Raw genomic sequence first — 16,842 nt, 5'->3', positions numbered from 1 at the left:
GACTGACAGGATGGATCAGAGCGTAGGACTCCATCTGGGTCATTGCATCTCCAGACTTTGAGGTGTTGCTTCCCTCGCCCCTGGGTCTAGAGCATAGATAACTGGAAAGTGTAGGCTTTTGAAAAGTCCGATCCATTAGCCTGGTTTCATGAATCAAGTGGAAGGTGAGCTGTTAGATTCAATCAGCAGGTTCTTGGTGAAGAAACGTGTGTGTGGGCCCTGGGTTTGGGAGAGCATTGTGGAGCTTTGTTAGAAGACTGGAAATGTACTGACATTGCTTTGCCAGGAAGGAGCACTGAATGACCTGGTGAGTCAAGGCAGGGTACCCAGAAGGTTGGAATAGGGTTCACTGGCTGTAGGGCTTCAGTGCTTCCTTCAAGTGTATCCACAGGGGGTCAGGGTCACCAGTGAGGTTTACTGGCTGCAGGGCATGGGTGCTTCCTCCAAGTATATCCGTCAGGCAGGATCGTCAGTGAGAGGCAGTTCTGAGTTTAGAGGAACTCCGTTTAACCGCCAGTTGCCTTCCACTGCTGCTAATAACACGTGGAGCATCTTTGTTTTATTTGTGAATACGTCTCTTCTTCTATTTTAAAGAAAGTCCCAGATGTTTTATTTCATGAGCAGCTTGTTATTAGGAAACACATAGACACTGATAATTGCAGTCTTTTAAAAATGTGGCATTTAAGATCTTAAACTGATAGTGGGTTTATCATCTTTTAAGATTTAAAAAATTTAGGGACGCTTGGGTGGCTCAGCAGTTTAGTGCCTTCCTTTGGCCCAGGGGCGTGATCCTGGGATTCTGGGATGGAGTCCCACATCAGGCTCCCTGTGTGGAGCCTGCTTCTTCCTCTGCCTGTGTCTCTGCCTTTCTTTCTCTGTGTCTCTCATGAATAAATAAAATCTTTAAATTAAAAAAATTAAAAATATTTGAGGGAGCATGAGCAGAGGTGGGGGACAGGGAGAGTGGACTCCCTGCTCAGCAGGGAGCCCGATGCAGGTCTGGATCCCTCGACCCTGGGATCATGACCTGAGCTGAAGGCAGATGCTCAACTGCCGAGTCCCCCAGGCACCCTGATTGCAGCTTCTGAACAGACTGACCTGGAGCACTGTGGGACCTCAGTGTCATTATTGTCTTGTTTGGTCCTTGTTTGTGCTGATCAACACTTCTGGATTTGTGGATTCACAGACCAGGAATGATTAAAAACAATGGAGGAGGAAACCTAAACTGTTTTTGTTATTTTAGTCAGCTGATTCTCTATTTTTAGGTTGAACCCAGACTTGATTTTTGTCAGGAAGAGAACGTTTAAATTCTCATAAAGACGCTGTTGTTTCCTCCTACTCCCCCTTTCTGAGGGAGAGTGTATTTTCATGTCTCTTATGCAGCCTCCAGCATAGGGGTTACCTTCACAGGTGTGCTTACCATTCTTACTAGCGCTTGGTTACCCCGAACTGACTTTCAGTGGTTTGTTTGTACACCTGTTTTCCACTATAACTCTTGTTATCTTACCACACAGCAAAATAAATAATACTTTGGGGGGAAGTATCAAAAAAAAGGTGTCTAAGAGCTGCAGTTGCAGTTCTTTGTTTTAGAAGGTAGAGAGTCAAGAGGACAGAGGACAGTAGAGGATCCTCAAGGCTTGGTTGGGCTGTTGCTCTTCCAAGGGGATTAAGCCTACGGGGTTGGGGTTGGCTCTTCATCTGGCTTTTACAAGTACCACGCGCTAACGGATTGCGCCACTGGAGCACCTATCATCTGGCTTTTAAGTACATCGGTTTCCTGCCCCACCAAGGCCCCACCCACCCTGTCCACTGTGTGCTGCAGATCTTAGTCCCCCTGCAAATGGACTTGGTTATAAGACGGTATACTTCGAGAGTTGGAATAGTTTTATAACTTGCGTGATTTTAATGTATGTGTGAGCCACATCTCTGCATAGTAGGCTGAAAGTAGTACTTTTTTATTTTATTTTTTATTTTATTTTACTTTTTATTTTTTAGAAGTACTTTTTTATAATCACATTTTAAACTTCACACTACTTAAAAATTTTTCTGAGTTTGTAAGGAGATATATTTTGTTTTTTTCCTTCCCCCTTTTTGTGTAAAGTAAGGGAGGCCTAACTCCTTAACACTGAAACCTTGAAAACTGCATTGGTTTGTTGGTTTATAGCTTTGGAAATATGTGAATTCTGAGGGAAAAAGACCTTGGTCTTAACTTATGCTCTCTCCTTTTTAAATTTATAGCAAAAAAACGGGACATCTATGACAGATACGGCAAAGAAGGACTAAATGGTGGAGGTGGAGGTACGTAAAAGTTGACTTTTCTCTTGGCTTTGTAGTGAGCAAAGGAGGCCATCTGGCCACCGGAGGTCTTGGTCTCCACAAGGGGTTGGACTTTGCATTTTCCTTGCATCGGGTGTGTTCACCATGCGACAGGGTGTCATACCAACGGAAGGGGAGGACTGGCCGCGTGTAGCGGCCGCATGTGTGCTGACCTCCCTTCTGTAGCCCTGGAGGCCGCCATAGCCCTGCTCCAATGCACTGAGTTTGTGCACCCACATCACTTACCTGACCCTGTGTCAGAATGTCCTCAGGGTGTAACAAACACACATACCCACAGACCTGCTGCCTGTGGTGGCGGCCTCACACAGGTGCTTGTGTCAGGAGATGTCCCATGATGGCCCGCACCCTCAGCCCCACAGCGGGCCTTGGGAGGTCAGTGCTGCAGATTAAGCACAGACCCAGGTGATGAGTGTAAGTGAATGTTTCTATGCTTGGTGTGCATGACGCTTCCTGACAAGAGAAAACCACGTTATCCATATGCAGGTGGTGGTTGTAGAGATGGTGCAAGAGTGCTGGTGGCCATGCTGCTCTGACCTCCCCGTCAGCCACTGGCAGTCTTTGTGTGGCAAAACAGATCCATGAATGGATGAGCCATTTTCTATTACATTAAGGTCCCAATTTTATAGAATGTTCTGTAGGTAAGTAACTGCATACTAAACACCAGAATTCATAAACTAAAAGTTGTGTTCGTATATTGTAGGTGGAGTTCGTTTTGACACTCCATTTGAGTTTGGCTTCACATTCCGTAACCCAGATGATGTCTTCAGGGAATTTTTTGGTGGAAGGGACCCTTTTTCCTTTGACTTCTTTGGTAAGTTCATTGTTCCTTTGGCGTGTCCATGACTCCAATGAGATGGATAGCCTTTTCCGTTCCATCATCGTGGCACCGTATTTGCCTTTGTTTAAGCAGTGTGGGTTTGTAACATCCTGTTCCTCCTCTCTGGAAGATGATTCTCAATACCATGCGCATTGCAATAATAAAGGTTTGAACATACTCATTTTCTTCACTATGTATGGCCCTAATTAACTGCCGTTTTCCCCCCTCAGACAATGGTAAGGATGCAGATGCTGGGGCCTTGGAAGTGCCGTTGGCTGTTGAGCATGGAATTGTGTGTGAATTTGCCCCGAGTTGCTCTGGGGAGTCACTGGGTATTGTAGCAGATCTTGTTCAGAGGACACTGGCTCTTTCCTCCCACTGTGGTATGTTGTGACTGTTGAGTTCACAGTTTGTGTGAAAAGACGTCTTTAGAACAAGGCAGCATAGATACTCTTTGCTAAGAGTAGTTTTTGCAAAAGGAGATCGTGGTGTTCCAGCTGATGATTCGTTGCAGAATGGATTTTCCCATCAACTGCACATCTTGGCACTGATGCCCGATGCCAGGTTTTCATCTGCGGCGTAGGCAGGATGTGGAGCGGGTGTGCGCCGCCTGTTGAGAGAGCTCTCTGTCCATCTCCAGAGCTGTCTGGGGTGCTGGGAAACACGGGAGGCCAGGGCTCACTGTGTCCAGCGCAGCCATGTCTGTCTTGGTTCCCTGTGGGGGACCCAACCTGTGTTTTGGTCTGTTGTGGTCTGGAGCCTGGTCAGAGAGCCCGAGCACCACCTGCGCCCCTCCAGGAGGGAAATGAGAAGAGAGTTTCTGTCTACACATAATGGGGGAGAAACCGGTGGACCCTTGCCCATCCTAAGCATGAAGGAGAGTAATTCACTGCCATGTCTGGTAGGTATGGGGCCCTTTCAGTGGTGTGGCCTTTGAGTTTATTTCAGGTGGGGGTCCATAGAGATTTTCCTTATCTTTTACCGTGGTATGGCCTGACTTGAAGAGTAGCTGATGGAGGGAGATGGGTAGTAGTATAACACATATCAGCATAGATGAGCTTTTTCATCCACAGACTTTGTAATGAGGCTAAAGTAGGGGTGGAAAGGAGATTGGTCTTTTGAAGACTTCTGCTTCCATACTGCTACCATAGACATGAGAGAGGATGGATCGGGAAGGCTCCCCTTTAACTTATGAAATGTATGATATTTCTTAGGTATATCCTTGACTTGGCTTTCGTGTATGTAGGAAATCTTACTGTAAGGAAAATACAAGGAATTTAATGTTTCCTGTGTTAAAATTATTTCTGTGGGGCAGCCCAGGTGGCTCAGGGGTTTAGTCACGGAGCTTGCTTCTCTCTCTGCCTGTGTCTCTGCCTGCCACCCCCCACCCCAATCTAATGAATAAATAAAATCTTTAAAAAAATATTATTTCTGTGTCTCATCACAATCTTTAGCCAACTTCACATGTAGTATTTTCGGGGAGCCAGGGCAGTGTGGGGTGAAATCCTGTTTGGATAGGGTGAGTCTCCTGGTGGTCAAGTGAGGATCTTCTGCCCCTGAGGGTTTTGGTTCTCCTGCCGTCAGCAGTGTGGGGTGGGGGTGGCAAAGTAGGCTGACCTTGGAGCTTGAGGCCAGGCATGCTTTATATTCTCATGACTTGTTTTGAGGAAGAATCCTTTAGTGATTGAATTGTAACCAGATTTGTTTTCCTTGGGAAAATGGTCTGATAGGCCAAGCTTTCTCAGTAAAAATGACTTTCATTGAGCAGTTAGTTCTCTCTAGAGTGAAGATTGTTTTTTTTTTTTTTTTAAAGAAAGAGGTTTATTTTTTTTTTAATTTTTATTTATTTATGATAGTCACATGAGAGAGAGAGAGAGAGAGAGAGAGAGAGGCAGACACAGGCAGAGGGAGAAGCAGGCTCCATGCACCGGGAGCCCGACGTGGGATTCGATCCCGGGTCTCCAGGATCGCGCCCTGGGCCAAAGGCAGGCGCTAAACCACTGCGCCACCCAGGGATCCCTAGAGTGAAGATTGTAATTAGGTGTAAATGAGGAAGTAATTGTGGAATTGTGGGTTTTTTTTAACCCACTATCAGCTATTTAAATCTCCTGACTTTCACATCTTCTAAATTGAGATGTGTGTGTATATCTATATATAGATACACATATAAAGTATGCCCCTCACCATCACTATATCTATATATAGATATACACACGCACACACATCTATAAATCTTTACATGTGAACTTCGTGGAGATTGTGAACACAAGGAACATTTTGGTGGAAATTTCTTGTTTTGGACTCAGTCCTGTTTAAGAGGTAACTAGTCTTACTGTAGTTCTAACCTCTGGGACCTCTGGTTTAGATACTGAGATGCTCTGGTTTAGATTCTGAAATTTTAACAGTAGGCATTTCCTGTATATTGCCCATGATTAGTGTGGCAGTGATACTTCTTCAATCCGTTCTTGTAGGTGTTCTAGGGGACTTCCATTTTCAGGCTCTAAGGATTTCCACACAGGAAAAGAAGCTACTCCACGGCTACTACATGTATGAAGTCACGGTACAGCCTGCGGGGGGTATGTGTAGTCTGGGTCTCCATGTAGGGCTGGGGGCTTCGGCTTCGGTTTACTTGGCGTGAGCCAGCATCTACATGCTACTTACTCAGCTCTGTTGTGATGTCCATTTGTAGTAGCATATTGTTTTTAGTCTTAATTTTTCACACTTGTCCCCCCTCCTCTCCTTGTGCCTTCCAAGAAAAGTAGGTCAAAATCTAAGCCCTTTGCCGAGTATCAGAATATAAAATTCCGTGTCTGACGTCACACTCCCTAAACGAAAGGGAACAAAACTTGAGAGAGCTAGTGAGCGAGCACGTGGGAAGGATTGAGGTGTGGAGGGTGTTGGATGGAGTATAAGCAGTTCTGTGCTGAAGGACCAGCCGCTGAGAATTGTCACATGCTGGGGGTGCACTTGGGCCTGGGGCCTGGCTGACTCCGAAGCCCTGGCGACCACAACTGCCCCCCACCTCCGCAACCAGAGAGGCAGTGACAGGGCTTCCAGAACCTGCACACAGTGCTGACCCTGAGATCCAGGGAGCAAGCCGTACCTTTGTGGGCAGCCGATTCTAATCCTTTCCCAAATCCTGAGCATGCCAGAGCTAGCTCTCGTCCAAATGTGAATTGGAAGGGATTGCATTAATCTGAGTTAGGGTGATCTGTTCATCATTTACTTCTTTCAGGGCACTGTTACTCAACATTCTAAGATGGATGAGTAACTAGTATTAGTATCTCATAGTTATTAGAGCCCCAGAAGGAATACTGTTGGGAAAAATCGTCTGGGTATAACTTCACATTTTTATTTACTCTTATTCTCATGGTGGATAGCAAGGGGCACACTTTAAAACCTAAAACCATGTCCAGAGAGCCCATTCAGGTTAGCCTGTTTGCCCTTCATAACGGCATCAGTCTCGTAAGCCTTGTCTGTGAAAAAATCCTTGGCCATGGAGAAAGGATCGTGCAGGTCACCTCAGGGAAAGCGGGCTTTTGGAGGGAAGTGGAATTTTATTGAGGCGGGAAATAGCTAAGTGTTGAGAACCAGCTCTGACTTTTAGTGAGCCCGTCATTTTGCTCTCCCAGGGTTCGAGGAGGTGGCGAGTGAGGACTTGGACCCTGGGTTTGAGGACTCGGCCGAAGACTCCCAGAGCGAAGAGAACAGCGAGGTTTTGGATGTGATCTCTATCGAGGAGCTTGATATCTATAGTGAAGATGAGCTGAGTGAAGGCTGTAGCCGGGGCCAGGGCGAGCTGCTGAGTGAGGAGCTGGAGTTTGTGTCCAGCGAGGATGAGGCGAGCCCAGGGGATGAGGAAGAGCTGAGCGAGGAGTGCGAGGAACTGCTGAGTGAGGACAGCGGGCCAGAGCTGGAAGGGCTGCCTGCGCAACAGTGAGGCAGGGTGGCCTGCGGGAACTGCGTGTATGGAATAAAATGTTTGTGCCCACTGACTAGTGTCTGAGATGGTCCTTGTTCAGGCACCAGGGCTGGCCTGGAGGGAGTGGAGGCAGCAGCGGGGTGGGGGGGGGGGTAGCTCTAGGAGAAATGATGCTCACCGAGATCCAGGAGCCAGTGCTTTCAGGCCTGGATGGTGTCCTGGGGTGGCTGCAGCAGTCCCACAGGCCGGGGACTGACAACAGGAGCCCATGCCTCCTGGTCCTGGAGGCGTGGGGGTGGCCAGGACCAGGTCCCAGGGCAGAGCTTGTCTGTTCCACCAGGCTCTTTGTCTGGTGTCTGATGGCCTCAGATGGTCCTTGCGTGTGGCATTTCCTCCCTGTGTCATCACACTGTGCCCCCTTGTGTGTGTGTGTCCCTGTCCATATCCTCCCCTCGTGGAGACCCTCGTGATGCTGGATTTGGACCGCACCCCCCCCCCCCCCAGCTCATCTTTAACCCGTCATCCACCAATACCCTGTTTTCCTTCCAAAGAAGGTCACGGTCAGGGGGCCTGGGGCTCAGGGGACCTACATCATTTTGAGGGGCCACACTCCATCCTATAATGTAGTTTCTCCATAAAGAGTTGTCTGCTTTAGAAGCAGCACATTTTGGAAGGAGAAAGAAGGGGGAAGTGTTTGAAGTAAGATGTGCTAAGAGAACGTCAAAGTCAGAGGTGGTGGGAGAGGTGCAGGTGCCCCCTCTAGTTACTCAGGGGCAGACTCCACCCTTGGGCATCCCTGCACACGCATAATTTGACTGAAGGCAAGGAATTAGAGTTAAAAATCCACATAAGTACATCGTGTTAGACTGGTTTCCCGCTATAGTTGGTGTCATGACCACAGAGCTCATGGTCCTGAGGAGAGATGGGGGTCAGGGAGTATTGCTACCCCTCTGGCTTCTCCACTTGTTTCTCTTTGGAGGAGGCCTAGTGCTCTGGTCAGATTATGGTAACGGTGTATGGTTCTGTACTTATTTGAGAACTTTTGCTCTTAGTATATGGAACTGGCATTTGGAAATAGTTCATTTTCACTTAAAATTATGCTGGCAAGTGAGGGTGGATGCTCTACTCATGATCCTTGGCTCTTCACTTGTTTACTGTGTGCTTTGTAGGGACTTGGAGTCCTTTATTCCTGTGACTGCCTTCAGTCCCTTAGCCCTACTCCCTGGCAGGGAGCAGGAATCGCTGGCTTCTGGAGAAGGGGGCTCTGGGCCGTGAGAACAGCAGGGCTGGCCATCCCACCACAGGTGTGGACCCTGTAAGGAGATCTGCATGCCGTGTTTGAGTCACACTCCCCGGGAGGCCCCCTGTGTTCAGCTTCCTTTTCCAAGGGAAGCTAGTGTCTTGACTCTGTTGATCCTTAGCTTTAATGTAGTTTGTTGGTCTGGCCTGGGTCATAGAGCTGCGTCTGAGTTGGAGTCCAAAGGCCATGAGGCGGGAAAAACCAGTTGAAAACCCATCAGTCTGTAGAATTCTCTTTCTTACTTTGTTCCTTTCAGCCTTTGAACAGATTGGACGAGGCCCACCCTTGCAGGGAGGCCAGTATGTGCTGCTCACTCTACTGATCTGCCTGTTAACCTCATCAGAAACACATTCAGAGACACTCAGCGTAATAACTAACCAAAGACCTGAGCATCCTGGGCCGCTTCAGGTTGCCATGTGAAATTAATTTCATCACCTGTGAAATTAGCCCCCCCCCCCCCCCCCCCCCCCCGTGAACTTGATACCTGTGCTCATTGCCTTAAGTTATGACACTTAAACTCCAGATAAAGACAATAGCACAGGCTGACTTCTTTGCCCAACATGATAGCTATCCTGTCTGTGCCCGAAAATACACTTTTTCCCCTGATAGGGAGGTGAGATCCTGAAATACTGTAACAGGTGTATGTCTTAGGTTACATGGTAGGGGATAGGAGAGGCGAGAAAACAAAGATGTTTGCTTAACATATTAAAACATGTGCACAAACCTCCATAACAAAAAGGGGACACTCCTGGTGGTCTACTAAGGAGTTGCATGTGGTTGAAACGGATGTTTGTAAGTATAGGTCTGAATTGCGCAGGTCCACTTTTGTAGGTTTTTTTCAATAGATTACAGTATTGTAAATCTATTTTAGGATTTTCTTAACATTTGGTTTTCTCTAGCTTATATTATTGAAAGAATACGGGGTGTAACACAACATACAGAATCTGAATCCCCTGTGTTCTAGGCTAGTGTTCTAGTCTTCCTGTCAATGGTAGGCTATTAGCAGATAAGCGTTTGGAGAGTCAGGGGCGCCTGGGTGGCTCAGTAGTTAAGCATTTGCTTTTGGCTCAGGGCGTGATCCTGGGGTCCTGGGTTCGAGACCTGCATTGGGTTCTCTGCAGGGAGCCTGCTTCTCCCTTTCCCTCTCTGTGTGTCTCATGAAAAAATAAATATATATTTTAAAAGATTTTGTTTATTCATAGAGACACACAGGGGCAGAGACACAGACAGAGGGAGAAGCAGGCTCCATGCAGGAAGCCTGATGTGGGACTCAGTTCCGGGTCTCCAGGATCACACCCCAGGCTGCAGGCAGCGCTAAACCGCTATGCCACCGGGGCTGCCCATAAATAAATAAAAATTAAAAAAAAAAAAGTTAAACTCAGATTTTTGACTGTGTGAGGGAGTCAGTGCCCCTAACTCCTCATCGTTCAGGGGTCTGTTCCTCCTCTGCATGCTCCACATTTCCTTGGCCTTGAGCAGACACCTCAGCAGGCTGTGGTTTATATGCCCACTGGGCTGAAAGGGAAATCATACTTGATAGTGTATATGGTTATGTTACATTGTCTTAACTACAGTTTATTTCTACAATATAAATAAAATACTTAGGCTTTTTAATCTCAAAAATAACATACTCAAGAATTTGGGAAATGTAAGGAGGGATAATCAACATTTGTCTCACTACCAATAAAAATCCACTTTAACATTTTTCGCGTATTATAATTGTAGTGTGTTACATAAATATTCTTTTCTGCCTTTTTCTAAAGCCCAAACTTTAATGACCATTTAAAAATGTGCATATAAATGTACATTTAAAATGCTCGATTTTACCACCTCCTCTTTTGGAAAATTTGGTTATTTTCAAATTTTAGTACATAATTAATGCTTTGAATTCTCTTAGTGCAGTGACATGTTTCCATGTTTGAGATGAGTGATGTTCTCTGAAATAGAATTGCTGGGTTGAAGAGTTTTTAAAAATTGATTGTATTTAATTTGTGGTTGAAGATTTTGAAAGGTCATGGTACATACTCCTTAACTGCTTTTTGAAAGAGAACAAGAAAAAAAATGAAAGAGAACAAGATAATCTCTTAATAAAGATTTGTCTAATTTCACAGTGGCAACTTGTAACAACATCTGCACGATATTAAAAATATGTTTCTTCAGGTCACCTTGACTGTTGTAACTGAGGCTTTGCATTTCCAGGGTTAAACTTGTGTAACTTTAATATTTGAAAGATGGTAAGTAAAGTTTACAGACTAAAATGACTACCTGAATCGTAGAAAAGCATTAGGCTGTATTAATAGAAACAACAAAATAAGATAAAAGATACATTTTTTTTATTTTTAAAAGATTTTATTTATTTATTCATGAGAGACGCAGAAAGAGAGAGAGGGGCAGAGACATAGGCAGAGGGAGAAGCAGGCTCCATGCACGGAGCCCGATGTGGGACTCGATCCAGGGACTGCAGGATCATGCCCTAAGCCAAAGGCAGATGCTCAACCACGGAGCCACCCAGGCATCCCAAGATAAAATAAAAAAAAAAAAAAAAATAGAAAATACAAATTGAAAAGTGACTGGCCTTATCCCCCCTCCTCCTCCTCCTTCTTCTTCTTCTTCTTTTTTTTTTTTTTAAGATTTTATTTATTTATTCATAGAGACAGAGAGGCAGAGACACAGGCAGAGGGAGAAGCAGGCTCCATGCAGGGAGCCTGACGTGGGACTCGATCCAGGGTCTCCAGGATCACGCCCTGGGCTGCAGGCGGCGCTAAACCGCTGTGCCACCGGGGCTGCCCCTTACCCCTCCTTCTAAACCAGCTTTTGAAGTAGATTCAGAAGAACGGGCTCATGTACTGGTGGCAGGCCTTCATTTAGCAGAGTGTGTTTGGGCGCATGTGTTTGGTGGTGGTTCCACGTGGCCCCTGAACAGTGAACAGTGCTGAGGGTTTGATTGCTGATATTATGACTGAGTATGTTAGGAGGACAAACATGGTAGGATTTATTGTGAATGAAGTCTCGGGGTGCAGAGCAGCATAGTTTTGGGGATTCCTGCATGGGTCCTGGAAATCTGAAACAGGCTACATACATCGTTTTTGGTGTTCACTACTTCTTTTCTTTTCTTTCTTTCTTTTTTTTTTTTTTTGGTGTTCATTTCTAAGTGAGAGTCAGAAATTACACAAGGAGCTTAAATTGCATTTGTCATGTTTCTGTTTCTCCATGTGAGTGGTGGACATCAGGGTAACTGACAAAATGTGGCATTGCTGGTGTGTAAGCTGTGGTATTAAGGAAAAGAGTGCTTTCTAAACAGACTGCTTGGGTTTTTTTGAATAAGGTCTCCGGAGAAATTCACAGTATTACTGCTTTAGTAAAGTTCGGTGATGAACTTCTATTCATACTTCTGTTACGGGGAACTGTAAGTGTGGCCCCATTTACAAAGTAGGTTATAAATGGTTTTCATAAAATTATTTTGTGAAGGGCAGCATTTAGTGTGCAAGGTGGGAATGAAGTTGGCACCCCAGGGGTCTGGGGGTTGACTTGCCAGCAGTTAGCCCCTCTAACCCTGTACCCTCTGTGACTCCCGCTGTCTCTTGGGGGGCCGATGGGGCCATGTCTCTGTACTGGGATTGCACATAGGCCATCCTCCTGCCCCTGACATCTCCTTTCTAGAGCTTTCAGGAGGGCAGCAGTAAGCAGTTTCTCTAAATGTGTCTTCAGGCCCATCTCCCTAGATGTGTAGTGTTAAATAAAGTAGACCAGCCGACATCTGCCGAGAACAAGGTTTTGTACTCACACTCTTTCTTTGGCCTTATCCTGACCTGCTAGAAGCTGCCTTGCCCAGCCATCTGTTCTTACCCTGGCTCTCCTGTGCATCTTTGCGGAACGAGGCAGTGTTCCCTGAGGGGCCACATCTCTCAGGTCTCTGTGTTTGTGCCCTCTTGAATCGTGAACCTCCATTTCTGCATGGGGCCAGTCCTCATTACCTGGTGCCTGGTCATGTGGACTCTCGTTTTCCTTCATTTTTCCACCCCACTGTATGAGCTTTCATGCTTCAGTCACTCTTGCCGGATGGTTCAGAACACACCACCCTGATTCTGTAGTTTCTGTGCTGCCTGGGGTGTGTTTCTGTTTGGCATGCATTTTTTTCTTACCCTCCACTGGGGTTCCTTGTTTTATTTCATGCAGAGCTACTCTATTTCTCTGAAAATCCACCAGTGAATTCACAGAGCTGCAGTGCATTTTTTAAAAGTCTGTATAATTTCTTCGTTTTTAGCTCACTAACTGATAACCAGAAAAATATCAGGGCTAATCTTATTTTTATTTTCAGAGCATTTTGGTATCTCTAATAGGAACACGGTGCCTAGCTGTAAAGCCTTGTTTTATTTTTATTTTTAAAAAAATTTTTAAAAAGTTTTATTTATTCATGAGAGAGAGAGAGAGAGAGGCAGAGACATAGGCAGAGGGAGAAGCAGGCTCCATGCAGGAAACTTGATGTGGGACTCATCCGGGTCTCCAGGATCATGAAGGCAGACACTCAACTGCTGAGCCACCCAGGCATCCCAGTCTTCTGTTTAAATAGAGCACATTGTTGTTAATGTCTGCCAATTAACATTTATTCAGATTTGACTTTAACTCTGGTAATTAATTAATTAATTAATTATGATAGAGAGGTGGGCTCCATGCCGGGAGCCCACCGCGGGCCTCGATCCCAGGACTCCAGGATCGCGCCCTGAGCCAGTCAGGCGCTAAACCACTGAGCCACCCCAGGGATCCCCTTGACTTTAATTCTTTTTAAAATGTTTTTGAGTCGTCTGTCTTACAAGAAAGTAAATGGAATTCTTAAACCCTTTGACTCAGCTGTCAAATTTTGCCTCACTTGCTATAACCTCCATGTGTTATGTAAACAAATGTTAGAATAGTCCATTTTTGTTTTTATTTCTGAATTATGTTGAGTAAGGCAGCCCAGGTTCCATGAAACCAACAGTGTGGTATATATGTGCTAACTTGAATTTAAATAAAATCTTGAAAGAAAAAAATTCCACAGCTCTCTGATTTTGATGTGCACTTTAGTGATCCGATTTTATATTTGTATATATAGAGTGATTATATCAATAGTCTGGTTATTTACTCCTTTAATGTATTCTAGCTGTAGTTGAATGAAATGAGTAAAGCTGCTGATTATTTGAACTTTGGTTTCTCTTTAGCTAAGCTTCTGATGGAATGATGTGTTATAAGGCATTAACCCATTTCTCCTTACTGCAGCGCTCCTATGAAAAAAATATAAAGATTTTACAAACTATGTCTTTGATTTTAGAAGACCCATTTGAGGACTTCTTTGGGAGCCGAAGAGTACCCCGTGGGAGCAGGAACCGAGGCACGGGGTCGTTCTTCTCCGCCTTCAGTGGATTTCCGTCTTTTGGAGGAGGGTTTTCTTCTTTTGATACAGGTATTAAATCCTTAGATTTAATGTCCAATATCTGAACAGACATTAATGTTGATAAATTTTCAGAGCAGTTTGAGTCTATTCCTTTGTAGAATAGTCATGGTGTAGTTTTATGTGTATAGTCGGTGCTTTGTTAACCTACATTTCCACCTCCTAATGTTCCCTGGAATGTTTTACCTGAAAATCCACTTCTAAGGTCAACATTTAATGAAATTTCTGTTTAAAAGGAATTGATTTGGGGTAAATAACTGAAAAAACCCACTTGTACACAGTCTCTGAATTCCTTTTTTGTCTAACCTTGGCAGCTATCAAAACAGTGGTATTCTAAGAGAGTCCAGGGTGATGTGATCAGAAGGTGGGTCTATAACACAGCCCTTCTGGCCACTCCCCCACCACCCTGTGGGTGTCTGTGGCCACTTGGAGTCCACTGGTGGGGGGTTTACAATCGTGTGTGTGTGTGTGTGTGTGTGTGTGTGTGTGTGTGTGTGAGAGAGAGAGAGAGAGAGAGAGAGAGAGAGAGAGAGAGATTGCCCTGCCCACACACAGTGGCCAGTGGTCTTTTTAAAAACAGCTTACCTGGGTACCTGGCTGTCTTAGTAGAGCATGTGACTTTGGGTTGTGAGTATGAGCCCTACGTTTGGTATAGAGATTACTTAAGAAAAATAAAATCTTTAAAAAGAAAAGGCAGCTTATTGGAGCAACATACATGTGGCATGGTATAATTATATATCTCACCTGAAGATTAAGGATCTTTTCTTTGCATTTCGTATAGTTCCTCTCAAGAGGAGCTCTTGTTTTTTCTGATGCTCTGATTTTTATTTCAAGTGCTACATGGTAGGAATTGGCAGTGCTTGTTAAGGAAGGCTGCCCTGCAACACAAAGTTCACAGTTTTCTTCCCCTTCAAGTGCTGTGTTAGCACCATGGATGTAAATGGTTGGTTTGATTGGACTTGGGTAGGGAGGGCTACTGTAGGTGGCCTCTACAGCAGACCCTTTTGTTAGGGAACATCTGTGGTATGCTGAAGGTGGACTTGGCTCAGGCTTAAGGGGGAGTCAAAGAAAGCTGGTTTAATATAACAACATAGTACGTCATTTAAGAAATGTATGGCTGATGGGTCATGAGGTATGTGTGGGTGCAGACCTTCCAGGAGACTTGTTGAGGGAGTATGGGGATTTGTTTTTTTTTTTTAAAGATTTTATTTATTTGTTTATTTATTTATTCATTCATTCATTCATTCATTCATTCATTCATTCGAGACACAGAGAGAGAGAGAGACAGAGACACAGCAGAGGGAGAAGCAGGCTCCACTCAGGGAGCCTGACGTGGGACTCAATCCTGGGTCCCCAGGATCACACCCCAAGCTGCAGGTGGCGCTAAACCACTGTGCCACCGGGGCTGCCCCGGGGATTTGTTCTTATGTGAATATTTTCAAAGTGGGACAAGTAGTAAGCTCTTGAAATAAGTAAAACAGTCTCAGTATGTTGGTTAGCTTTAGTGTAACTTGTGGAAATCAGGGATTTTAGCATCGTAGTGTGATTGCCATAAATGAGAATGTTGTCCACAAATGAATTATGTAGATCTGTACTTTTTCAGTAATGGTTGGCAATATTCTTTCTAAAATTACTTGAGGTTTTTAATAATTCAGAGTTTGACCCCTTACATGGTCCCATTGCAAGGAGAAGGTAAGCAGGTTGGGTTGGCATTCTGTGCTGGCGAAGCTGCTCTGTCCTGCAACATAACACATATCGCCATCCTACTCCTCTGTGGTGCGTAGTGCCGAGTTGGTCGCCTGTAACTAGGGTGAGATGCCAGTGGGCTCAGGACAGTGCTGGGTAAGGGAGACAGGAGAGGAAATAGAACCCAGGAATGCCTGGGGGATGGAGGGTTATCCTGTTATCCAACATCCAGAGGAGCACCTGCCCTCCTCCCTCCTCCTCATGGTTCTGTGGCCGCTCTGCTTCGGCTCGGCTCTCCTTGGTTTGCTCTGTTGCCCTGTGGTTTTCCTGTTACTCATACTTGCGTTATATTAGTATGGACATATTGGTCTCTAATCTTCCTGTCTTCCCACAGGATTTACTTCCTTCGCATCGCCAGGTCACGGGGGCCTCACTTCATTCTCTTCCACGACATTTGGTGGTAGTGGGATGGGCAACTTCAAATCTATATCCACTTCTACTAAAATGGTTAATGGCAGAAAAATCACTACAAAGAGGTACAGTGGTTATCTAGATACACTTTTTAAATAAGTAGGTATAATGTGTCATGGTGCCATGTTTCCTTTGCCAACCCCTCCCGCCCCCGAGTGCGAAGTACAGGTTGTATGTTAAATCTGGCACCGGTGGGATCTTTTACTTTCAATGTCCGAATTAGAGTTTTCCCTTTTAAACTGCTGCTTAATGTTACATATGAGAAGTAATCTTTATTTAGAGCCACATTTAAAATACGCAGTAACATAGTAATACATAGTAATTTTGGTTTAGCACTGCTAGAATGATAAAGTCAAAAACCAGTAAACATTTACTGTTTTCATTATTGGTACATGTGCACGTATGTAGTGTTCAGTTGTGTAGTATCTGAGACAGAGCTTTTATCTGTTAGAATAAATGTATTTTAAGAAAGAAGTCTTATCAGTCGGTTGCTTTTAGCTGTGTATTTTAACCCTCAAAATTTGTGATTTGATCTACGTCAGTGGGAATTATGCTTTTTTAAAACAGTTTAAGTTTGTGTGTACTGACTTTAAAAACAGTTTGAAATGCAATTTATCTTTCAGAATTGTGGAGAATGGTGAAGAAAGAGTAGAAGTTGAAGAGAACGGCCAGTTAAAGTCCTTAACGATAAATGGTAAGGAGCAGCTGCTACGCTTGGATAACAAGTAACAACGCACGCGTGTAGCAGAAATGTTAGCTGTAACGGGCACCATTGAGGACTGACAGGAACGCTTTTTTTTGAAGATTTCAAACGAACTCAACTTTCAGTATAACTGTACCTAATCTAAAGTATTTATACACAGCTCATCGGAGCCCTATTTGTC

The 16,842-nt window shown here is 44.8% G+C and overlaps 1 protein-coding gene across 2 annotated transcripts in view; it reads left to right on the top strand.

Moving 5' to 3' along the window:
* Positions 1-16,842, top strand: part of DNAJB6 (DnaJ heat shock protein family (Hsp40) member B6) — a 74,151-nt gene that overhangs the window by 34,130 nt on the left and 23,179 nt on the right. For both annotated transcript variants that reach the window (XM_055334613.1, XM_055334614.1), the window contains exons 4-8: positions 2,239-2,298; positions 3,038-3,148; positions 13,682-13,813; positions 15,882-16,023; positions 16,582-16,652. In XM_055334613.1, the coding sequence (XP_055190588.1) occupies positions 2,239-2,298; positions 3,038-3,148; positions 13,682-13,813; positions 15,882-16,023; positions 16,582-16,652 (516 nt within the window). The remainder of the gene's footprint in view (positions 1-2,238; positions 2,299-3,037; positions 3,149-13,681; positions 13,814-15,881; positions 16,024-16,581; positions 16,653-16,842) is intronic.

The sequence above is a fragment of the Nyctereutes procyonoides genome, unplaced genomic scaffold (assembly GCF_905146905.1).
Source record: "Nyctereutes procyonoides isolate TBG_1078 unplaced genomic scaffold, NYPRO_anot_genome, whole genome shotgun sequence".
In the NCBI taxonomy this organism is placed as follows: Eukaryota; Metazoa; Chordata; class Mammalia; order Carnivora; family Canidae; genus Nyctereutes; species Nyctereutes procyonoides.
This window is presented reverse-complemented; position numbering and strand designations above follow the sequence as displayed.